Genomic DNA, 25,318 nt, shown 5'->3' with positions numbered 1-25,318 from the left:
CAGAAAACTGTGCTGATAACCTTTACTGCAACTTCAACTACACTGTACTGCAGAGAGGAACATTTCCCAAGCCCAGTACGTACACAAAACTGGCTCCAGTTAACTATCCATTGTGCAGTCCAGGAAAAGACAATGATGGGCCAGTAGAGTTAATTGGAAAACATTGAGCCATCAAGTCAAAAGGGAATTTCTCCCACTCTGAATAATGAGTGGTCACCATGCAGCAACAGAGAAAGTGGGGGGAGGGAGAGAGGAAAAAGCCTTTTTAAAAGGAGGTTTGAAACTGGGGTTTTCACCCAGAAACTTAGGGACCAAGACTTCCCAAAGTTACAGTCTCTGGGCAAGAAGCTGCCTATGAATGCTGGGTCCAACCATGTGGCTAGGTGGTACGCTGGGAAACTGTTCAAAGGCAATAGGTAACTTGTGTTAGACAGGGATTTTTATCTAGTATGGAGGTGTAAAGCCTGAGGTTGTGTCTTTATGTTTATTTTCTATGTAACTTATAGGTATTTGCTTTCCCTTCCTATGTCATCTTTGAATCTGTGGGTTTTCTATTAAATAAACCTTTTTTATTATATGAACCTTTTTAATTTTTATCCCAAGCAGGTCTCCGGTGTGCAGTCTGTGAATGGCAAAGTGAACTGAATACTGGGTGCCTGGGTTCATGGCACTGGGGGTGACACACCTGATGGGAACAGTCCAAGTGTCTGGTAATTAAGAACTCAGGGAGGACAGATTTGGGGAGACTGGGAACTGGAGGGGCTGTTGGTGTCACAAGTAGCGACTTAGCTGATGAGAACTAAGGTGAGACCTTATACTTGTGGGCTGGCTGCTGGCATGAGGGCTCTGAACTATAGCTGCCCAGCACCAAGACTTCCCAAAGTTACAGGTAGGGTTGCCAACTGTCTAATTGAGCAAACCCAAAGACTCCTGTCCCGCCACCTTCACTCACTTTCACCAGGCTGGGGCAGGGGGTTCGGGTGAAGGAGGGGGTGTGGGATTGGGCTCTGGGAGGGAGTTTGGGTGTGGGGAGTGGGCTCTGGGTTGGGGGTTGGGTATGGGAAGGGGTTGGGGTGCAGGCTCTGGGAGGGAGTTTGGGAGCAGGCTTTAGGCTGGGGCAGGGGGTTGGGGTGCAGGAGGTGATCAGGGGGTCAGCACTTACCTTGGGCAGGTCCCGAAAGCAACTGGCATATCTCTCTGGCAGCAGCTCCTAGGTGGGGTAGCCAGGGGGTCTCTGGTCACCACTCACTGCAGGCACCACCCCCGCAGCTCCCATTGGCCACAGTTCCCGGCCAATGGGAGCTGTGGAGTCGTTGCTCAGGATGGGGGCAACATGCGGAGACCCTCTGTCCCTCCCTCCTCTGCAGGGGCCGCAGGGTTGGTGCTGGCCGCTGCCGGGAGCGGCACAGAGCCAAGGCAGGTAAGGGAGCCTGCCTTAGCTCTGCTGCTGCGCCAGACTGTTAGTGCCAAAAATCTCCCGGTTTGGCTGAAGTAGCCTCCACAAGATAGAGTGTGATTCCAGGAGACTCCCAGCAAAAGTGGGAGGGTTGGCAACCCTAGTTACAGGGCAGTTGGTGACAGAACCTCTTATTAGTCTCCCAAAGGTGACAGGCTCCTTTTCTCCAGTTAGTCCTCAGAGGGTTCAGCAGGCAGCTTCTCCTGCTGTGGTGGGTGTCTGCCCCTGATATGAGGGAGGAGGCAACATATATGCTGGTCCCCTTCCTTAAACCTCCTCCCAATTGGTTGGGTGAGGGGAACCTTGCCATGCCCTCTCTGCAAGGCTCCTGGCCTCAGGCCTTAAAGAAACAGTGATGGGATTTCCTCCCCAGCACCATAAGTGCTTTTTAGTTATCATCTCTTTTCCCCATTCTAGTTCTCAGTGACCTGGTGTTTCTGCACCCACTGTCACACAGCTCTTATCCTCAGCTAACTGACGTATCCCCAACAGTTGGATATGGGACACTAGATGCTGAGGGTTAGGACTGGGGCGGGTAGGGCTCCCTTTGCTAGGGTTGGGGTTGCAGCAGGTATGGAACCCTAATTTAGGGTTAGGTTTAGGGGAGAAAGGGCAACCAATGCTAGGCTTAGGGTTGGGGCAGGTGGGGCCCTCTTAGGATTCAGGTTAGGAGAGTTGGAGCACCCTTGTTCGTGTTAGGTTTGTAGCAGATATGTCCCACTAACAGTTAGGTTTGGGGCACCTAGAGCCCCCTTGTTAGGGTTAAGGTTGTTGCAGGAAGGGCCTGCTGACTTTGGGTTAGGATGAGAGGATGTAGGGCACCCTGTTCTAGGCTTGGGGTTGTGGGAGGTAGGGCCCCATGATTTAACATTAGGGTTAGGGGAGGTAGGGCACCTGGTGCTAGGGTTAGGGTTGTGGGAGGTAGCCACTCTTTGTCATGGATCCACATGTCCCGTGCTCTGGAACAGCTCTGCAACCATCCCTGGGAGGATATCCTCAGCATGCCACACTCTGTTAGGGTCTCACTCGTTCACTCAGCTTCACCACCTCCTTGGACCGAACCTTGGAGCCTTCGGCACCCCTGCTTCACAATCTGAGCTCCCTTCAGCAAGTCCACCTGAGATGGGCACCTGAGGGAGACTAATACCCCCAAAGAAAGCAATGCGCCCCCACATTCAGCATCTGCCATGGCACTCAGCCACATTGTAATAACATGCGTGTTTATCAGATATCTGGAAAACAGCATAGAAAGTCCTTGGTGCGCAGTGAGAAAAGAAAGTGACAGCATGGTCCATTCTGGTTAGTCACAGCCCCAGCCAAGCTGTGTGTCCCCCCTTGACTCTCACTTGGTCTCTGAGTCCTCTTTGTTCAACTTCCCGGGGCAGTTTCACTTGGCCCCTCCTCAGTCCTTTCTTGTCTAGCTGGTCAAATGCGCCTGGCTGCCTATGGTGGGGTGGGCCATTCATGATTGTTAGTTGCTAGGTACCAAATGTCCCAGTGATTGGATTTGCCATTGTCTTCAGGGACTCACCATTGACCTGGGCCCCAAACCTAAGACAGCTCACTTCTGTATCTCTAGGCCTTTGCAGAGAGTTAACAGCCTTTTTCCACCCCAGGTGACAATGCAGCATATGGGGAAACTGAGGCACGCACAATATTCATACAAAATATTTACAGAAAATTCTCATTCCGTCACACACCCTTGCTAGGTTTAGGGTTATGGCAGGTAGGGGCCCCTGACTTTGGGTTTGGTTTCTGGGCAGGGGTCCTGGAACTGGGAGGGTCAGGGGTGCTCTGGCCCCCATCCATTTTTAAAAGTGGTAGGGGCATAGTTTGGTGGGCAGGGAACCACATTCCCCCCCAAACTGCAACCCTGTAATGTTTTGTATGAATACTGTGCATGCCTCAATTTCTCCTATGTGCTGCATTGTTAACTAGATGGTGGGGAAAGGCTGTTTGCTCTTGGGCAGGCTTTGATAAAGGTGTGAATGGCACCCTGTTGCCTTGGCTTTCGGGCCCAGGTCAATGGAGGGTCCATGAAGACAATGGCAAATCCAATCACCGGGACATTTGGTACCTAGCAACTAATGACCATGAATGGCCCATCCTGCCACAGGAAGCCAGGCAAGTTTGACCAGCTGGGAACAAAGGACTGAGGAGGGGCCGGTGTCACTCACCTGGGAATTTGGACAAAGGGGCACAGAGGGACAGAGGAGGGAGCCAAAGGTGGACACCACTTGCCTGGAGTTCTGGACTAACCAGAATGGACCATGTTGTAACTTTCTTTTCTTTATGCTAACCAAGGACTTTCTATGCTGTGTTCCAGACATTTAATAAGCCCTTCTGCTTTTACAACGCTGGCTAAGACTCACTGAAGATGGTGAAGGTGGGGGGGGGGGCATTGCTTCCTTAGGTGCCCATCTCAGGTGGACTTGCTGAAGGGAGCTCAGGATGTGTAGCAGGGTTGCTGGTGGCTTAGAGGTTCAGTACAAGGAGGTGGTGAAGCCAAATGGCTTACCCTAGTGAACGAATGTGACCGTATAGGCTCTGGCACACTGAAGGGATCCTCCCAAGAACCGTTCTTAAGCTGTTCTAGAGCATCAGACCTGTGGATCCATGACACATGGCAGCTGAGGATGGTTTCTGAATGCACCAAGAGGATGGTTGGCTACTGAATGTACCATGAGTATTTTGCAGTAAGTGACTGGCAGGGTAAAACTAGGGTAGTTAAAGGAAGCAGCAAGAACATGGCATATAACCAATTTCCTATGAAGCACATTGCAAGCCTGTGCAGAGAAGAAGGACTAAGCATTGAGAAGCTCAACAAAGAGCAACTGATTGGCCAGCTGGACAGAGATGACTAGTCCAAGAAGGGTTTCAGAGTAACAGCCGTGTTAGTCTGTATTCGCAAAAAGAAAAGGAGGACTTGTGGCACCTTAGAGACTAACCAATTTATTTGAGCATAAGCTTTCGTGAGCTACATAGTGAGCTTTCGTGATGCATCCGATGAAGTGAGCTGTAGCTCACGAAAGCTTATGCTCAAATAAATTGGTTAGTCTCTAAGGTGCCACAAGTACTCCTTTTCTTTTTAGTCCAAGAAGCAGGTTTTAACCCCAAATGGGGAGTCAAGAAGGTTCAAGAGCAGCAGAGGCAGCAGCAGGGCATCCACAAGATCCTGTTCCCCATCCAGCAGGAGGGTCTTCATGACCTGGCTCCCAATCGACAGATTTGAAGCAATGGGACTTGGAGATGAGAGCGAAGGAGCTAGAGGACTATGAAAAGCAGCAAAAACACATGGAAGAATAGCAGGAGAAGCAGAAAAAGCATGAACTGGAGATGGAGAAGCTATGGGGCAAGAGGACCCACCAAGGGGTAAGTGGGGAAAGACCCAGCATGCTAATTCCACAAGGAACCTAGATACCAAATTGCTACTCTAGTTTAAGGAGGGGGAATATAGATGCTTACCTCACTGCCTTTGATAAAGCTTGCAATTTGAACCAGGTTGACCTTGTCGACTAGCTCCTCTGTCTCATCCCCTTATGTGATCTCAAAGTCAGAGGCTTACAGCCAGATGAATGGAATTGATAGCAGAGACTATGCGTTATTCAAAAAGGCTTTACTGCTTACATTGAAGCTGATCCCTGAGGCTTATAGGAAAAGGTTTCAGGGGGTGCAAGACTTGGGGTGTGACCTATATGGAACTCACCATGGTGATAGGTGAATATTTCCAGAGATGGCGTAAGGGAGCTAAGGTCACTACCCTGGAGGATTTGTGTAACCGGGTTGGGTCGGAGAAACTTTATGAAATCTGTCCTCAGGACCTTAAAATGTGGTTAGTGGACAGGAAGCCCATGGATTTGCATAGTGCAGGCTGGTTGGCTGATGAATTTGTGGACAGCAGGCTCTGGTATGAAAAGAGACCCAAAGGGGACTGGCCTAAGCATGGGGCTGGGGAAAGAGACCCACTCCATGGTGGCATCCCAGAAGTGGAACTTAGGGAAACCCAAAGCTGTTCAATGGGACTCAGAAACCTGAGATGTAATATCTGCAGATGGACGGAACGTAAGTGAGCAGAATGCCCAAGGCTTGCTGAAATAAGGTTTGTCTAGGACAGAGAGGCTGTGTCATACACTGTCCAACCAGGAAGGCAGCCTGTAACTCAGGCTCTAGAGTGAACTACATGACTGAACTTTCAGAGGAAAGCAGTCACATAGCTCAGGGACACCAGCGCTGGTGACGAAAGGTATGTCTACACAGCAAAGAAAAACTCATGGCTGGCCCACACCTGCCAACTCCAGCTTGTGGGGCTTGGGCTGCGAGGCTGTTGCACTACTGTGTAGACCGAGCTGCAGCTTGAGCTCTGGCACCCTCCCACCCCGCAGGGTTCTTGAGCCTGGGCTCCACCCCAAGTTCGGAAGTCTACACAGCAATGAAACAGCCCCACAGCCTGAGCCTCATGAGCATGAGTCAGCTGACACAGGCCAGCCGTGGGTATCTAGCCCAGAGGGGTTCCAACTCCAGGCATCGATATACATGTCCTGTTGAACTCAGACACGTCTGATCCCCAGGGGAGTGGAAGGTTAATGGGAAGATATTCATGGGGTGGAGAGTTTCTGGTAGAGAGAGAATCCTTGTCAGGTCTTGTGTGGTACAACCCCATCAAATGCTGAAGGGCTGTGTAACTTGGGTGAAAGTTCCAAATTTGAAGCCATTTGCCCCGCTTATGTCTCAGATCCGTGCAGAAACAGGAGGGAGCAGGGTGGCTGGTAGTTGGGGTTCTCCAGGACATTAGCTTTGATGTCCTTTTGGGAAATAACTGTGTCATGTTAAAGAGACAAGGTGGGTGAGGCGATATCTTTAATTGGACCAACTTATGTTGGTGAGGGTCCCGTCTTGTCTGTCTAATATCCTGGGACGGACATAGCTACAACTGCACTGCATGTGTCACTTTAAGACAGGATCCAGTCCCTGGGCCTGTAACAGCCAAGGATTTGAATCCAGGAAACTAGCAGGCTGAGAATGCAGGTGTCAGTGAACATGCAAATAGGCAGGCTGGCAGGAAGGAGGGGGGTTTCCCATGGCTAGTAACAAGGCTGGTAACAGCACAGGACACCTGGCTGTAACGAGACACCTGTAGCTGAATGGGATGGAGGGATGGTCCCTGCCCATCTCCACACAGGAGATGACTCACACTGTCTTTGATACTGTCATAAAGGCAAAAAGAAAAGGAGTACTTGCAGCGCTCACTGCCTACACCCTCACTGGGAAAGCAAAGGCAGAGCTGAGCACAGTGGTAGCTGACCCCAGCTGAGCATTGGGAGACAGTGACACTGGCAGGGCAGGATGATTGCCAAATATGCTTGCCTTGTCCAGTGGTGAGAGAGGCCCAGAGGAAGGTGAAGCAGCTGGAAGGTTGCTGCTTGTAACAGACACACCTGGTCAGAGTGGTATGGTGTGTTTTCTTCACCGAGACCCCCAATCATGACCCTCCAGGAAGAGGGGCTGGGAGGTGACTGTGTCCTGGGGTTGAGGGCAACAGATTGTCCCCAGGCTGGGAGATAGGCTCCTTGCATGTACACAGCACTGGGGTTAGGACAAAACTACAGAGGGGGCCTGCCAATGTGCAGGAGCACCCTGCATTCCTTGCCAGGTGTTGGGATACCAGAGCCCCAGAGATGTGACTGGGTTAAAAACCAATGCTCACCGGACCACTCCCTGTTCCAACCAAGGGTAAGGACACCCCAGGCTACAGCTAAGATGGCTGACACATGGAGGAATGTGCGGTCACTGTGCTCCTCACTCCCTGGGCACATAGAGGGGAGAAGGAAGTGACAGGACCCCAGCCCAGTTTCAAACCCAAAGGTTTTGGGGTGGCAAAAGGGCTGAGAGCTCTTCATGGGCACCCTGCGAGTGCCATTGAACAGACCAATCCTGGAGGATGTGAAACTGCTCTGAGCTGGGTAGTGGAAACAGTAAGTGCCATAGACTAGTAGGGTGCTAAACGGATCATGGATGTGCCTTATAGAACAACCACCAAGGAACTTGGAAAGATGCTGTGGCACCTATGAGTAACATTGGTGGGTTCGAACTTCCCCAGGTCACTGGGTAAAGTGACCCCTCTCAATTCAGTCTCAAGGGGGAAGAGATGTGATGGGGGAAGTGATGTGATGTAGTGGGAATTTTCTGTAGTACTTTATGAATACTGTGGGTGCCTCAGTTTCCCCTATGTGCTGCATGGTTAGCTAGGTGATTGGAAAAGGCTGTTTATGCTTGGGCAGGCTATGACAAAGGAGTGAATGGCACCTAGTTGCCTCAGGTTTGGGGTCCAGGTTAATGGAGGTTCCATGAAGACAATGGCAAACACATCACTGGGGCATTTGGTACCTAGCAACTGATGACGTGAATGGCACACCCCTCTGCAGGAAGCCAGCCGAGTTTGACCAGATAGACAACAAAAGACTGAGGAGGGGCCAGGTGTGACTCACCTGGGAATTGGGACAGAGGGGCATAGAGGGACAGAGGGGAAGCCAAGGTGGGGGGCTAATCAGAGGGGCTCTGGGCTGATCAGAATGGACCATGCTGTAACTTTCTGGTCTGTATGCTAACCAAGGACTTTCTATGCTGCGTTCCAGACATCTAATAAACCCTACTGCTTTACAACACTGGCTGAGAGTCATTGCAGATTGAGAAGTGTCATGGGTGTCATGGGTGTCATGTATTGCTCCCCTTGGGGGTACTGGTCTCCCTCAGATGCTCATCTCAGGTGGGCTTGCTGAAGGGAGCTCAGGATGTGAAGCAGAAGTGCTGGAGTCTCGGTCCAAGGAGGTGGTAAAGCTGAGTGCCTTAGCTAGTGAAAGAGTGAGACCTAAGGGGGTCTGGCACACTGAAGAGGTCCTCCCAGGGACTGTTCCAAAGTTGTCATAGAGTACCGGACTTATGGATCCATGACAACAGTCCCCTGACCAAGGGCTAGGGTTGTGGCAGGTAGGGTCCCCTAACTTAGGGTTAGGGGAGGTAGTGAATCCATTACTATGATTAGGGCTATGGCAGGTAGGGTCCCCTCAATTAGGGATAAGGTTGGGTTAAGAAGGGCCCTCTGTACTAGGGTTACAGTTGGGGAAGGCAGAGCTCCATCACATAAGGTTGGGGTTAGGAGAGGTAGAGCATCTGGTGCTAGGGTGAGGGTTATGGCAAAAAGGGCCCCTGACGTAGGTTTAGGAAGGATCTGCTGTTCGAGGGTTAGGGTTGGGGGCAGGTAGGGCCCCTTGACTTAGGGTTAGGGGAGGTAAGGTACCTGGTGCCAGGGGTAGTGTTGTTGCAGATGTTGCCCCCTGACCTAGGTACAGGTTTTTGCAGTTAGGTCTTCTAGTCCAAACATTAAGATATACAGAGAATACCCAGTGGCCTCATTTCACGTACAGTTGTAAGCATGTACAAGATGGCTAACATGCTGGCTCCATCTAGAGTTCTGTTTGAGATTTAAGGTTGCCAACATATTAAGCAGGGTCCAATTAAAATATTCAAGCTGTGGATCTCCCAGTGGATGATAGGCTATTGTCCTAGATTTTTGATGGTTTTTTTTTTACACCTACCATAGTTACAAGTTCCTGAATTAATCGGCTCTTGAAGTCCTGTGCATCCACTTGGGTTGCCCATAATGCACACAGTAGTTTTCTCAAGGAGTTTTAGAAATAGTAGCAGGCTGTTTGGTCTGTAGTGTGGAAAAGCCTATGCCTACCTTGTGAAATGATCAGTTACAACTAATACAAGTATTTCTGCTATTGGATTCAGTTGTGAGAAAATCCATTTCAACTAAATCCACACGGCCTTCACTGTGAAGATGAAACAGTGGAGCAGCTCTTGTGGGTAGAATCTTCCACTGTGTATACTGGGCACAGGTCTTACAATACTGCTCCCCATCAATCTTCATCCATCGCCAGCAGAATCTGGCTCATACATGCCCATAGGTCTTATCCAACCCAAGATGCCCGAGGTCGTCATGTTTCATTTTAATACAACATTGTGAAATTGTTGAGGTAAAACGAATTGCTTTTTGATGTATTGTTTGGGCTGGTACTAATTCTATACAAAAGTCAATACTCCAGGGAAAGTCGCCAAGATTAATTTATTTATAATGCTGTGAGGTGGCTTCAGGATTCCCACCTATCCAACATTAACATTGGGATACTGAGGATCTCCTTTACTGTTGACAATAGCAGGTGCCTGGGACACCAGGTGAGTGTTGCCTGCTCCCTAGTAGCTCAGGAAGGAAAGGGGAATTGCATTTCATTTTGGAGGCACCACTGGACTCCCTCTGCCACCCCAACTTCTGCAGCAAGAAAGCATTCATATCTAATTTTGATGTGGTTGAAGTTCTGATTATTCGTCTGAGCCCTACTGGACTTTAAAAGAGCATTGTAAGCTAATTGTTCTATGTAAACCCAACCAAGCCCTTGTACTGGCTAAGGTGCCCATAGACACTGAGGATGCTATTATCTATCTGGAGTTGGGAACCGTGAAAATCGTCAGGAATACCATAATTTACAGATGGTGAGATGACCCCCCCAACAAACAGAGTGTCTATATTTGTGAGAGTAGCTAATGACTTTGATGCACAATGTATTCCCAAGGAAGTTGGTACTCTGGGTGAAATTGGCCTCTGGCATGTGTTTCTGGCTGGCAGTTACCCAAAGGAGGAGACTACACTAGCTGGGACCCGCCTTTACAGCTAAATTGAATACTTTGTTGAAACAGAAGGCAAGACATAACGAGAAGATATAAAAGCCATCATTACACTAACATCTACTCCCTCAACTGCTACTAATGAGGTCTGATAACTGCTCTAGGACAATTGGTAGAATGCAGTAGTTGGTCACCCTATGAGAGAGTTGAGGACCATAAACTCTTCTCTGGGATAAAACCTACCCCTTTTGGGAGTGACTGGGATCCACCCCAACATCCGTGAGGCCTAGAAACTCTTTTAGGGAGGAGCATCCCCACCTCTGATGAAGATGCTGATAGACGAGGCACTCTATGGTATACACAGAGAAGGACCATTGTTTAACTCACTGGAGGTGTTTGTCAAGTAACTGGGATCCCTAAGTTCCCCTTTTGCCCTATAGATCAGCTGTTCCTAGGAAATAGTCCCAGAGGAAATCTATTTCTGCATTAAAAAAATAGGACAAATATTTTTTTGAAAAAATTCAATGTGTACACAATCAAAAATTAAAAAAGAAAAAGATAACTGATACTTTTTTTTGCAAAAGATAGAAAAACTGTTTGAAAAAAATAACTTTTGGAATAAAAATAAATACATATATATTTAGATATAAAATTGATTTCTGTTAGAAGTCATAAGACAAAAGTATTTTTTGAAAAAAAAATAGAAAAAAATTCTTTATAAAAACTGAAAAACAAATCAAAATTTTTTTGAAACAATACTTTCTGCATTAAAAACAAATTTTATTTTTCAAAAAATTGTGCAAAAAAAGAATAATTTAGTCATGTAAAAGAAAAAATATTTTCTGGCATGTTAAAAATATATATTTTTTCCATCATATAAAAAATTCCATCCGATAAAACAAAATTTTTTTGTGGTGTATTAAAAAATTTCCTCCTTGTGTTAAAAATGTTTTCCTGATCATGTTAAAAATAAAATTCTGTCATGTTAAAAAAATCTTCCATAGTTAAAGAATTTTTCTTCCATAATTTTTCTTTTACATAATATTTCCCCATCATGTGAAGAAAAATATTTTTTTCTCTTATTCTAAAAAAAAAAAAAAGTTTCTCCCTCATGGAAAAATATTTTTCCCTCATGTACAAGGTGAACATATTAAAATATATATATTGAACATATTAAAAATATATATTTTTCTCTCTCTCAAGTTAAAAAAATTAAATGTCCATCCAAAAAAATTACACTCCTCCGCCCCCCTCTCCCCACTCACATTTGGCCCCAGTCCCCCCTTTGCTCAGCCTCCCCCCTACTTGCTCCATGGGTTTCCTCCTTGCGCCCCCACCCCCCACTTGTTCCCCCAGCTCAGCTGCTGCTCCCGGGGGAGCAGGGGAGAGGGGGAAGGGGTGTGGAAGGAAGGGGGGAGGGACACAGTGGTGGAGAGGAGACATAGAATAAGAGACTCAACTGTTTTTAGAGGATGGGGGCTTGCATCTGCCTGGTGACCAGTTTCTCATGAGAATGGGGCTACCTGGGGATTTGGTTCCTTCATCTCTGGGGATATAGAGTCTGGTACATAAAGGTGGCACCATCATGTTGCCTCAATGGGACTTTTTGCCTTCTTGGTTCTGTGAGGGGGTAGTAGTGTTGTTAAAGTAGCCTTTATTTTACTGCCAGGATTAATGTCTAGCTGCAGCAGCCACTCCTCTTATTTATTGCCTGTGGTGCTTACTGCTGTTGAAACAACAAACATAGGAAGCTCAAGCTTTGTTTGTGTGAAGAAGTGAAAATGAGGTGGCAGCTTTTGCAGTCTGATTCCAGCCATTTTCTTCCTGTCAGGGTGCAATTGCCAGCTGAGAGTGAGGCCTGACACCTTGTTTTCTTGTGTGAAGAAAGGAGGCCAGAGATCTGTTAGTCTCTAAAGTGCCACAAGGACTCCTTGGTTCTTTTGGCTGATACAGACTAACATGGCTACCCCCTGAAAAGAGATTTCTCAATTAGCTTTAACTGCTGCTTGCCATTATATGTTCCCCAGGATCAATGAGATGGTGGGGGGGGGACTTGAAAAGGCCATTTTGCAGGATGCCTGCATGTCAGTTATCAGGGTATCAAAAAATCTGTGACTGGCATAATTTATTCCCAAATTTAGTGCTTTTAATTAGGTACCTTCTGCATGTCCAGTCTTCACAAACACAATCTGGCACACAGTGGAAACCATCCAAGTGGGGAGGGGGAGGGGTCTGGGCGGAGTGGGGTGGAGTGTGGGCAGGGCCACGAGCAGAAGAGGCAAGTCGGGGAGCTAGCCTCCCCGAGTGAAAGCTTCACCCATTGCCCATGCAAGGGAGCAAGGCCATGGGGATAATTGCTGATGAGTGAGATCACAAGGACAGTGCAGAGGAGAAGCATGAGACCAGACTGCTGATTCAAGATTTGTCTGGCACTCTGGACCATGACCAGGAGATCCTGAAGGATTCAAATGGAGGGTTCTACAGAGACTAGTTACAGATAAGTTGTATGTAAGAATGTATAAGGGACTGGAGTAAAAGCAGTAGAAGAACACCAGCCCCATACATGAGCATGGTTTCAGAGTAGCAGCCGTGTTAGTCTATATCCGCAAAAAGAAAAGGAGTACTTCTGGCACCTTAGAGACTAACAAATTTATTTGAGCATAAGCTTTCATGAGCTACAGCTCACTTCATCGGACGCATTCAGTGGAAAATACAGCGGGGAGATTTATATACACAGAAACAATGGGTGTTACCATACATACTGTAACGAGAGTGATCAGGTAAGGTGAGCTATTACCAGCAGGAGAGCGGGGGAGGGGGGGGGGACCTTTTGTAGTGATAATCGAGGTGGGCCATTTCCATGCCTCCAGCTTTCATCCAGACCACACCACACGATCCATTGTTTACAGCCAAGCTCTACGATACAACCGCATTTGCTCCAACCCCTCAGACAGAGACAAACACCTACAAGATCTCTATCAAGCATTCTTACAACTACAATACCCACCTGCTGAAGTGAAGAAACAGATTGACAGAGCCAGAAGAGTACCCAGAAGTTACCTACTACAGGACAGACCCAACAAAGAAAATAACAGAACACCACTAGCCATCATCTTCAGCCCCCAACTAAAACCTCTCCAAAGCATCATCAAGGATCTACAACCTATCCTAAAGGACGACCCATCACTCTTACAGATCTTGGAAGACAGGCCAGTCCTTGCTTACAGACAGCCCCCCAACCTGAAGCAAATACTCACCAGCAACCACACACCACACAACAGAACCACTAACCCAGGAACCTATCCTTGCAACAAAGCCCGTTGCCAACTCTGTCCACATATCTATTCAGGGCCTAATCACATCAGCCACCCTATCAGAGGCTCGTTCACCTGCACATCTACCAATGTGATATATGCCATCATGTGCCAGCAATGCCCCTCTTCCATGTACATTGGCCAAAATGGACAGTCTCTACGTAACATAATAAATGGAGACAAATCAGACGTCAAGAATTATAACATTCAAAAACCAGTCGGAAAACACTTCAATCTCTTTGGTCACTCGATTACAGACCTAAAAGTGGCAATTCTTCAATAAAAAAACTTCAAAAACAGACTCCAACGAAAGACTGCTGAATTGGAATTAATTTGCAAACTGGGTACAATTAACTTAGGCTTGAATAAAGACTGGGAGTGGATGTGTCATTACACAAAGTAAAACTATTTCCCCATGTTTATTCCCCCTGTCCCCCGCTGTTCCTCAGACTTTCTTGTCAACTGCTGGAAATGGCCCACTTTGATTATCACTACAAAAGGTCCCCCTGCCGCCCCTCTCTCCTGCTGGTAATAGCACACCTTACCTGATCAGTATTTTCCACTGAATGCATCCGATGAAGTGAGCTGTAGCTCACAAAAGCTTATGCTCAAATAAATTTGTTAATCTCTAAGGTGCCACAAGTACTCCTTTTTCTTTTTGTGGATACATGTTCATGTGGTCAAAAATGATTTCTAAGAGCCCTGGAAAGGGTGGGAGGGAACTTCCTGAGGGATGCAGGTAAAGGTCAGTCTATCAAACCCCATAGCTGGGTTTGCCCCCTTGGTTACAAGTTCATGTCAATTTTTAGATCTGGCACCAGAACCCCACTTGGACAGTTCAGCTGTTTCTTTATACAGGTTGGGCCTTTGGTCACCAGTCTCCGGGAACAGGTAATCACCAGTTGACGGCTCTCTCCTCAGGGGGGAGCTTGAAAAGGCAGAATTTTGCATAACTGTGGTAGTTGAATTTATATTAACCACTTCTAGCTTACACCTCTCGGAAAGGTGGGTTTGTTACAGCAACGGAAAAAACCCTCTTCTATGGTTGTAGCAAATATCTATACTGGATGCCACAGTGGCACAGATGCAGCGCCATGGCTGTGCCCCTGTAGCGCCTGAACCATAGCCAAAGCCTGCATGGCCAGCGGCTACAAATCACCACACAGCGCTTTCCAAGCAAGCACATTTATTGTTAAGGTAAAAAGCATTACAGGGAAAACATATACAAAAGAATAAAAGTACCTACATGCATATAAATAACTTATTAGTGGTCACCCTAATTCCAGTTGGGGGCTCTGATAGGGGTCAGTCTTGCAAACCTCACAGCTGGATTTGCCCCCTTGGTTACATGTTCATGTCAGTTTTTAGATCAGGCACCAGAATCCCAACTGGAAGGTTCAGCTGCTTCTGTATAGAGCTTGGGCCTTTGATCTCCAGTCTCCGAGAACAGGCAATCACCAATTGATGGCCCGCTCCTCAGGGCATAGTTTGAAAGGACTAGGTTTTTGCATAACTCGTGTAGTGGAATTTATATTAACCACTCCCCAGGGATTCCTCAGGAAACCCACTTAACACTTATTGTTCCAAAAGTCCATGCTTGTCTCATGCGTTTAAATATATTCCTTATACTTCCCAGGTCTCACCTAAGCCATAGTTTCAGTGTAGGGTACTGGGACTGACACATAGTCTGTCAGTCAAGACCCAGAGTAGAATGTGACTTTTATTCTTTGGAAATAAAACAGGCAACTAAAATGGGGCCAGGCCATGAAATTCAAGTATGAGATCTGGATCCAAATGTCCTCAGTATTAGAGGTTTGGATTCAGTCTTCCAATTTGAGCTCCTCTATAGCAGACAAGTTGTTTTACAAAAGCAACAGGTGCCCAGCTTCTCCTAGCCAACCCCTTTGGTATCTGTCTTTAAAATCCATGTTATGCTCACTAAGATAAATAGGGCAGGATCTAGCTCAGACGATTTCAGTGAAGCTTTTATCAGAGGCTTCCAGGTTAGACCAGCTCAGCATATCTCTTCTGATTAATTAAATCCTAGCTAGTGCCTGGTCACCAGTTAACAGGGACAACATCCTGCAGCATCAAATGAAGGGAAGGGAAAGGGACCACTGTCAAGATGTTCTCTTCTCTAATTCATACCCTGAACTGCCAAAATTAAAAATGTTGCCCTTTCTCTCCAGTCTGATTCCAGGACCTGCTTTCACAGACAGAATAAAGGAAGAGTCAAGATGACAGGTATGGAGTGGGGGTGAAACTGATGTCATAATCTCTCTCTCTATGTAAAGAGAGCTAGCGGAGCAATTTTCTCTGGACTTGACGCAAGCAGACCAGAGCTGAAATGATACCAACGCCATTGGGACAGGTACTAATTGTAAAATGGGCCAGATCCTCAGCTGGTATAAACTGACTTTCATGGTGCTATTCCACTTTGCATCAGCTGGCCAATGAGAATTGTTTAGAAGTTTGAGCATAGAAGCCAGGAATGTTTCTGACTCACTGCATGACATTGAAAACAGTGTCATTTAGGGCAAATTTGTCAAAAAATGGTCTTTAATTTTGGCTGTCATTTTTGACAAAGAATTTTTTTATTTGAACTGTTTCAACCATCTCTACTTTAAGCATGCACTTAAATGCGGTCCAGAATGGGGATACTTTCATGAATCAGGGCCTAAAGTCCTTTTCCCTCAAATACCAGTTTGTTACTGTTTGATGCATTCTTGTCTCCTTGATAAAACATCTATATAGCTGTAACTCATCCACCAATTTGGGGCTTGTTCTCCTATGCCTATGCACACCAGTACCATTGCTATCTCCACATCTGTCAGTTTTCAAGTAATCTAGCAAATGCACACTCTAGGAATTTCTCTGTGTGCTAGTAGTCGTCGATGATTCTGCTTACTGACAGGGATAAGATTCATCCAAACTAGGTACTCTAGCTGCTCTTTCCTCCCTCAGGGAAAAAGTATGGTGACAGTAGCTTTTCCCTGATTTCCAGATTGCCAGGCTGCCTGTTATAAACCAGTACTCTTATCATTGCTTTTTCCAGGTGGCTCTATTTATGAGCAGGCATGAAACACAAAAAAGAAACAGAAAGCCTGTAATATCAGCAATCAGCTGAATGAAGTACTGATTTTTTTTTTGTATTGCTAAAATACTGAAGGAAAATGATGCAACATATTCCAAACAGAACAGCAAAAGGTTGATTTTGTGTTTCCAAAGGGAATTTTCTTATGGGGTGCCCACATAATAATCTCTACAACCCAGATCCCAGTACTCCTCTGAGAGACCTGGGGGAGGAAGCTGGGGGGATGTATTCAGGATCCATGCCTGAAGGTTGAGACCAAGCTATCTTGAGCCCGCTTTCGGGGTCCACACATGCTGGCAAGTAAGAATGGATCCTTCTTGTGCTCCACATCGTAGAACGGACAGATCTTCAGGTGTTCAGACATGGAGGGAACATCACCGAACTGCCAGTTGTTAACAGGGGAGAACAGGCTGCTAAACTGCCAGATCTAGTATGTGGGAATAAAGGAGAGAATACTAGAATGTTAATTAAAATGCAAAGAGGTTTTACAAACACATCGATGTTCTGATATTAAAATTTGCTGTCATTACTCTTAATTGATTGGACTGACTAGTGGAGTCATGATAGCATAGGATTGGTGTAACAGTGGAAAATCAGGTCCTATGTCTTTATATACACTGTCTTATAACATCTCTCTCTTTGTGTAAATACATACTTATGTATACCAAACCAAAAGTATATTAAAATGGAAGTAAGGTTGAGAGTGCACATGAATAACTTATAGGTAAAAAACATTCGACCAATGTTATAATTATTCCAAAACCAAGCATTATAAATCTAGGAACTTCAGAGTTAAAGTTATCTGTAACAGAAATCCAAATATGTGAAATATTAGCCAATACATATATGATAGTAGTCGTATACACCATATTACTAGGTATTATGCATAGGGCTCCATGTCTGTAACGGAGGTCGTGGAAGTCACCGATTCTGTGACTTCCTGCGACCTCCAGAAGTTCTGCAGCGGCCAGTGTGGCTGATCCCAGAACCGCCCAAGCAGCTGGCCCTGGGGACAGTCACGCCAGCCATTGCTGGAGCAGCTCTGCAGCCAGCTGCTCAGGTTGCCCCGCAGCCAGCTGCACCAGCCGCTACTGTAGTGGCCTGGGGCTAGCTGCACCGGCTGCTGCTCTGTCAGCCCCGGGCAGCTGGCCCCGGATCGCCCGAGCAGCGGCCAGTGCAGCTGGCCCTGGAAGCTGCCTGAGCAGCAGTCCTGGGGTGCCAGGAGCAGCTGCAGCTTGGTGGCTCCTGGCCGCGGTCCCACGGCGGCCGGAGCAGAGTCACAACACAGCAGTATGGAAATTCTGGGACAGTGCTAAATTCTTAGCAATTTTCATAGGAAGCACCAGAGAATGAATTGTAATTTAAAGCAGGTTCCAGCCTGCCTAAATTATACTAGGGCTGTTTTGGCTCCTGATCAGCCTAGAACTGGAAGGAAGGAAAGGTGGTTTAAAAGTTCACCCTCTTTCCCTATATTTGTTAGTGAAGTGCTGGTGAAATGTACCAGACTAACAACTCTGTAAACTTATGTCTTCTGTCAACAGTCCAAGAGCAGCAGAACAGCGGCAGTGTGAAGTCCCATCCCCAAACCTTGTGCTCCTTCACCAATCTCCCTCACTTCTCACCTGGAGGAGTAAGAGAGGCATTCCATTAATAGACTGACAGATTTTAAGTCCAAAAGGGGACAACTGTGATCATCTAGTCTGGCCTGCATTACCATAAAATTTCACACAGTAATTTCTGCATAAAGCCCATAAATTGTGATTTAAAGATTTCAAATGATCAAGCAGAATCCACCACATCACTGCGTAAGTTCTTCCACTGGTTGATTCCCAGCAATTAAAATGTTGTAACTTATTCCTAACCTAATTCCAGTTTGCATTTGGCTAGCTTCAACTTCCAGCTGTTCAATTTTGTTATGCTAGATTAAAAAGCCCTCAGCTCTTACATATCTTCTCCCCATATAGGTACTTGTTATAGACAATGATCAAGTCACCTCTTAACCTTAACAGACTGAGCTCCCTATGCCTCTCACTGAAAGTCAGATCTTAAAACATTTTTGTGGTTCTTCGCTAAACCCTTACCCATTTTTGGTGTCCTTTTTGAAGCACAGACACCAGACATGGACACAGTACTACTGGAAACAATGTGGTGGTAGTCCCCTGCCTGCCATATACATAGGTAATATAACATCCCTATTTCTACTCGAGATTTCCTTTTTTATACATCCAAAGTTCACATTAGCTTTTTGGCCAGAGCTTTAAACTGAGAGCTTATGTTCATTTGGTTATCTACTTTTACCCCTAAGTCCTTTTCAGAGTCACTGCTTTTCAAGATACATCCTGTGTGACACACACTCTTTGTCTCTGCGTGTATGACCTTGTATATGTAGTCATATTAAAGAGCTTGTCTGCACAATGTGTTAATGTGCACCAGGGGGGCATAAATTCTAATGTGCACCAGCATGTTTGCACACTGACTGGCTCATGTGGACCCTGTTGGGACACACTAAAGTCCTCTAGGGCACACTGATGTAATCCCATTTCAAACAGTAATACATTAACACACATGAGAGAACTTTTAGTGCACACCAGCAGGAGCAAAAGACATATCTGGCTTCAAGACTAAGCTTGATAAGTTTATGGAGGAGATGGTATGATGGGATAGCCTAATTTTGGCAATTAATTGATCTTTGACTATTAACGATAAATATGCCCTATGGCCTGTGATGGGATGTTAGGTGGGGTGGGATCTGAGTTACTACAGAGTATTCTTTCCTGGGTGTCTGGATGGTGAGTCTTGCCCACGTGCTCAGGGTTTAGCTGATCGCCATATTTGGGGTTGGGAAGGAATTTTCCTCCAGGGCAGATTGGCAGAGGCCCTGGGGGGTTTTTGCCTTCCTCTGCAGCGTGGGGCATGGGTCACTTGCTGGAGGATTCTCTGCACATCGAAGTCTTTAAACCAAGATTTGAGGACTTCAATAGCTCAGACATAGGTTAGGGGTTTGTTACAGCAGTTGGTGGGTGAGATTCTGTGGCCTGTGTTGTGCAGGGGGTCAGACTGGATGATCATAATGGTCCCTTCTGACCTTAAAGTCTATGATTCTATGATTCACACTGGCCAGTTAGTGTGCAACAAGCTGGTGCCCATTAGAATTTCCATCCCAGCTGGTGCGCTCTAACATACCATGTAGATAAGCCCAAAGTCTCCCAAAACCATTCAGTCCTTGACTTCTTGTGAGAGTAACAGCAAAATCAGTGTCAGTTGTGATGATGAATGTGTAATGCTGACACCCACTGACTGAGAGCTGGAGTGAGACCCGTCAACACATTTCACTTAGACCACCAAAAGTCGCCAGCAGATGTAAGTAACTTTCAGTCATTACCAACCTGGGCTAGTTTTAAACTTAGAGGTAAAGGGCTTCCTATCCCATGCCTGATACCTTAAGAAGCCAAGTCCCAACAAAGCAAATTTTCATGAATACCCTGTAAATTACCAATCAGTGAAAACATTAGGAGTTGATGTGAAAATCTGGGCTCCCTTTACAGTCACAGGTTTCAGAGGAACAGCCGTGTTAGTCTGTATTCGCAAAAAGAAAAGGAGTACTTGTGGCACCTTAGAGACTAACCAATTTATTTGAGCATGAGCTTTCGTGAGCTACAGCTCACTTCATCAGATGAAGTGAGCTGTAGCTCACGAAAGCTCATGCTCAAATAAATTGGTTAGTCTCTAAGGTGCCACAAGTACTCCTTTTCTTTTTACAGTCACAGTTACTTGCAAGTATTTCACTTTTGCCTTACAAAATAGGATGTGGTAGTTTCAGGCTATCTTTAAGTACTGTACAGAACCCAAAAGAGATACAAGTCCAATTTCTAAAAAGTTCTGTGTGTGACCTTTAAGTGTCAGGACAGCTCAGTTCACATCAAACAGAGTCAAGTCTTGTGTTATATTTTTAATTCGATGATCCTGCAAATACCTTTTGTTTTCCAAACACCACTGTCACTTGCCTTTTTGCGAGCTCTCCATGAAGTACCTCCATGGGAATATCTTTTTTTCTCCCACAGCAGGAGGACCATCCCTCTCTCTTGAAGTAGAGTGGCACAGATATCCCTCATCAGTACAGACACTTGGGACAGCTGAGACAAGCTGAAGCTGTCCAAGAACCCAGCAATATACTGTAAAAGTTCCAATGGAAGGCTGCTCAGGGATTCTTTACCTTTTCCTTGATTACTTGTTGTAAAATTGCATTTCTGTATTTCAGAGAGCACAGGATCAACTTCTGGTTTAATAGCAAATGTATCAAGATGCTGGCTGTAGATAATCTTTGCTTTATGACTAGCAGGGTAGAAGCGGTTTTGAACAAAAGTACATCCCAAGTAGGCAAGTGGACAACGATGTTGGAACCATCCATTTAGAGAGGACTGGATATCAGCATGAACATTCTTGAAATGTGAAGGAAACTCATCCCTCCTGAAGAAGTGATTGCAAGTGAATGTGAAGGCTGAGCAGCTCTTGTTATGTCTTCTAGTCACACACTCAGTATGAAGCTCTACATGGAGTTCTGGTGGGCTTTTTATATCCAGAACATCCGCTAGAACAGCTCTAGAGGAGAAGGGTTCCACCTGAAAGCTGTATGTCTGTGTCCCAAAATCCATGAACAGTCCATCAATATTCTTTGCTTCTGAGATCTCATGACCTTTCAGTTCCTTTTCCAATGCACACAATAGTGTACTTCTGGCTGTATCTGATTTAGGAAATTCCTCAAGGCTTATTTGCAAATCTGAAGTATCCACTGACTTGTCCATCATTGCTGTCTTGTATGCCAAGGAATCTCGAAGTTGTGGTCTTTTGCCATGATAGCTAACTGGCACTCTGAAGGTGCACACAGTCTTCACCTCATGAGCCTCCAAATTCCCATACACAAAGTCTTTCTCTCTTGGTGTACAAGCAGCTAGCTGACCAAAATGGATGAGCATTCTCCCATGATGCACCAGGTACATGTTATAATCCCCTACGTTAACTTCTTTTTTCAACCTCTCCAGGATCCCATCTTGCCAAGGAGCCAGACCTGTCTTTTCTGCACCTGTAATCACTTGATTATTTTTGTTTTCTTTTGGCTCTTCCACAATAGCTGCTTCCTTTGTCTTCTCTTTGGGGTTGCCATCACAAAGAATCTGTCCTGTTTTCTTGTAGCAATCTCCTTCCTTTTTTTCCGAGTTTGCTGAAACATCTGTTGCCTTCAATGCTGAAAGCTCTTTGCTAAACATGTTCTCCCAGGCTTTGTAACTTACTAGATCCATCCCCTTCTTATCCTTTGCCAAATCCTCACGCTCCTGTTGGGTAAGCTCAGCAACTTGGCCATCAGCTTCTATAGAATCACATGCTATTCCTCCAATGGCTCCTTCTTCCAAACCTGCTATTGGCTCTTCTGTGTTATCATTTTCTCTCCATTCTGGAAATAGCTCAACCATTTTCAGAGTTCTAAAAAGAATCTTCTGATCTCTGAGGGCTAGGGCTGTATCTAGATACTGATCATTATGTGGCTCCTTCATAATGTTCTTATGTAGAATGGTTTCTGAATCTACATTTGGCCAGCGATTCCATTCCATAGAGCAGTGGACAACACTGGCTGGACAGACCTGAAGGTGCTTTGCCAGCTTAAAACGGGCCATGGAGAAAGGGCAGCCATAAACTGAGTTGAGGCATGAGACCTGCTCTAGGGGACATAAGAGTTGGTGTTCTTCCTGTTTACACATATGAAAGGCAGCCCCACAGCGTGAATGGCAGTTGATCACTAGGCAAGAGATGGTGAGCTCGACTGGGACTTGGCATTGCCGGTTGAAACATTTCTCACAGTGCTTGTGCTGTCCAGGACTGGTTTTCTGAGCCCTGCCCTATGAACATCATAGATAAGAGAAGACAAAAAGAAAATACAGTTATTGCCTAAAACAGCATATTGACCACAGGTGGAAGTTGCTTGACTCCTACATGCCAAGTCTAAAATGTTGTTCTAGTCTGAAAAGTGATTACATAAAAATGACACCTGCTTACATATCAGAGCTGGTCCTTGTGTGTATCAGAGTCATATCTGTTAATAATGGTGATGTAAATAAGCCATTACTGCTCTTTACTCTTCTTAGTCCAGCAGAGCAGCACAGCTCTGAAAGAGTGAGTTGGATTCTAGTCCTCCTTGTGCATCAGTAACAGAGTTGTTTATTAAATTCCAATCAACTGGAGGTAAGGTGTGAGAAAGTTCACAGTACACATTTGAGCTCTACAATAAATCTTCCAGCGAAACAAAGGAAGGCCATATTTGACATTTCCGATATGGTTAATCATGGCTGCTTTCGCTCAGGCTTGCTTTATTTTTTAGAACTTACAAACACCAAGCAGGTTACTAGGCTACTAGTTTTGTATTAAATGAACTGCTTACCTACCTTTCTTTTATGATTGTGGTTTCAATTAATCTCTTAGCTGTAAATTAAATGAGTTTAGTCATATAAAAATAATTATTTGTATTTGTGTAAGACCTTTCCAAAACAGTTTTCAAAGTGTCTTGCAAACAATTAATGGAGCATGAAAATAATTCTGGGAGTCACCTATTATTATGCCCTTTTACAGATGGGGCAACTGAAGTACAAAGATTAATGCCAAGCACAAACAGGCTCCATGGATGTCAATGACTTGTCCCAAGGAAGTTGCTGAGACAGGAAGAGAATGCAGGACTTTCCCTGCTCTAGCCACAAGACCACATTTCAACCTGGTTCAGCCCCATATTTCATTTGTGGAGGGAAAAAGCCAATGATTAGAAGGAACTGTAGTTAAATCTATAAACAGTTCCCTTTCTCCTTTTCCTTTGATATACAACAAGAAAAGATACAAAGTGGGGGGACCTTTTATGTTGTCAGGATGAAGAAAAGGATATGGACAATTTTACTGGTAGCGTCTTACAAGGAAATCACACGTCCTTCCCAAAAGCACCTACCATAATTCCAGCAGACCGTCTTGTTTGTCTCTGAGGAAAAAATGCAAATAATTAGTCAAATAATGAAGACTTCTGGGTTTCAGTAAACTAAAAAATACAATGGTGATAGTGCCCCTCAAGAGTAGTGCTAGCCTTTTGGCTGCCCAGGGTGGAAAATGTTTTCAGCATCCAGAAACCGAGCCATAATAAACAAACAAATAAATAAAATAAATAAAAATTATGAAAACTGAGCAGCACAGAGGTCCAATGCCCCCTGGAAATTGGGGCTCAGGGCAACCATGGTGGTTGATCACCCATACAACCAGTGCTGGTGCTGAGATGTTAGTGTTTTGCATTGCTATGCAAGAAACTCAAGTTCTACCATCCTATCCCCAAGAACAGCAAGATGCCTCACAGAAAGTAAGCTCAGGTCCTGTGGGAAGAAATGATACATAATGCTTCTTCGCCCACATTCTTTGAATCCTGTAGTTTGTGTCCTTCCCCATTAAGAAGTGACATTTTCACAATTAGCAAGAGGTTCTACTACTAAGGGAATACTACTAAGGGAATAATAATACTACTAAGGGAAGGAAATTGATCTAGATAGGACACTACTTGGTGGGATCTGTAGTCACTACAGTACATACATCTACAGTAAAATTTGTCATACATTGGTTCCTCAACACCTCTTCAGCTTAGATTCTCAACTCTCATGGGATCTGCAGCACTGAACTAGCCTGTTGTCTCTGGCAGTGACCAATACCTGTTGATTCAGAGAAGTGAAACCAACACTGCATGCTAGGAGAAAAAATTCCTTTCTGACCCTCTGCCTTGTAATCAACTTACATTCTGAATCATTAGTCTTGTTTACCTAATCTGTATCAGCACACAGGGAAAGAGCCAGTTTTAGCAGATTTATAAATTTATGTATAGCTTATTAATATCTTTTCAGTCCTACAAAAGTGAAGACAAAATATTTCCCTCATTGGCAGATGTCACGGAGCCAATGGCCCTTCAGGAGAATTAGGGCCTAACTAGCCCATGACAACCCTGTGGGCTACAACTGGAAGCCATCAGGTGCTCCAGGTGGTGCCCCTTTAGCTAATTAGTAATGGAGCAGCTGAGCTAGAAGCAGAGGCAGCTAGAACAGTATAAAGGAAAGGTTGCTGAGAAAGGAACACTGTTTGGAGAAGTGTTGTAGCTACTGCAGGCTGGAAGCGAGCCATTATGTAAGCGGGGGAATAGTCCTGCTATTGTGGGGAACTTTCCTGGCTTATCCACTACCCCGGTGAAGTAGTCTAGCGAAAGGATCTGAGTCCTTGCTCCCACTTTCTTTACCCAGAGTCCTGCCTGACCTCAAGGGTTCCCCCTCTAATCTCCTGTGTGGTGGAGTCCTCATAACCCCAACAAGGCTGGGCCCAGGATTCCTGGGAGGCTTGATCCCCAACCTTGTTGTGGTCACTTAGGGCAGGGGCTAGGGTGTCTCCACTCCGGGGTGCTCTCTCTGCACTGGATGCTTCCCTGACCCACTGATCATTACATAAGTTCAAAGTAAATACAATTTATTAAACAGCAATCAATTAAAAAAGATAAGGAAAAAATGGGAAAGGTTAAAGGAAAACACATAACCCTGCCATAGGTGCTGGAACTAGGAGTGCAGGGGCTGCGCAGCACTCCCTGGCTGGAAGTGGTTTCCATTACATACAGGGTTTACAGTTAGGTTCAATGGCTCTCAGCACCCCCCATTTAGTGGGTACAGGAGAATCACAACCAGTGTCTCTGGAATGTAAGGGAAGTTCACAGCCTGTTCC

General features: G+C 45.6%; 2 protein-coding genes across 11 annotated transcripts in view; one reads left to right on the top strand and one right to left on the bottom strand.

Annotated features, from left to right (window-relative positions):
- VAMP1 (vesicle associated membrane protein 1) overlaps positions 1 to 25,318 on the top strand; it is a 127,751-nt gene that overhangs the window by 69,645 nt on the left and 32,788 nt on the right. Inside the window, exons 5-9 of one of the 10 annotated variants that reach the window (XR_012154850.1) lie at positions 4 to 75; positions 604 to 710; positions 4,647 to 4,828; positions 15,642 to 15,696; positions 18,088 to 18,351. The exons of 3 other annotated variants lie outside the window; for them this stretch is intronic. Coding sequence is in view for 2 of the 7 variants with exons in the window: in XM_073311142.1 (XP_073167243.1) it covers positions 4 to 167 (164 nt within the window). In the remaining 5 variants the exon portion in view is untranslated. Of the gene's footprint in view, positions 1 to 3; positions 576 to 603; positions 711 to 4,646; positions 4,829 to 15,641; positions 15,697 to 16,507; positions 17,239 to 18,087; positions 18,352 to 25,318 lie in introns of those variants that run through there. 6 more of the 10 variants (XR_012154852.1, XR_012154851.1, XR_012154863.1 and 3 more) reach the window with 6 other exon arrangements.
- Positions 16,013 to 24,365, bottom strand: FBXO40 (F-box protein 40). Its single transcript, XM_073332739.1, has 3 exons — positions 24,354 to 24,365; positions 20,551 to 22,437; positions 16,013 to 16,973 (listed from the first exon to the last, which is right to left on the bottom strand). Exons 1-3 carry the CDS (start codon positions 24,363 to 24,365, stop codon positions 16,776 to 16,778), a joined length of 2,097 nt encoding a protein of 698 aa, XP_073188840.1. The 3' UTR covers positions 16,013 to 16,775.

This window comes from Lepidochelys kempii, chromosome 1 (assembly GCF_965140265.1).
Source record: "Lepidochelys kempii isolate rLepKem1 chromosome 1, rLepKem1.hap2, whole genome shotgun sequence".
Lineage (NCBI taxonomy): Eukaryota > Metazoa > Chordata > Testudines > Cheloniidae > Lepidochelys > Lepidochelys kempii.
This window is presented reverse-complemented; position numbering and strand designations above follow the sequence as displayed.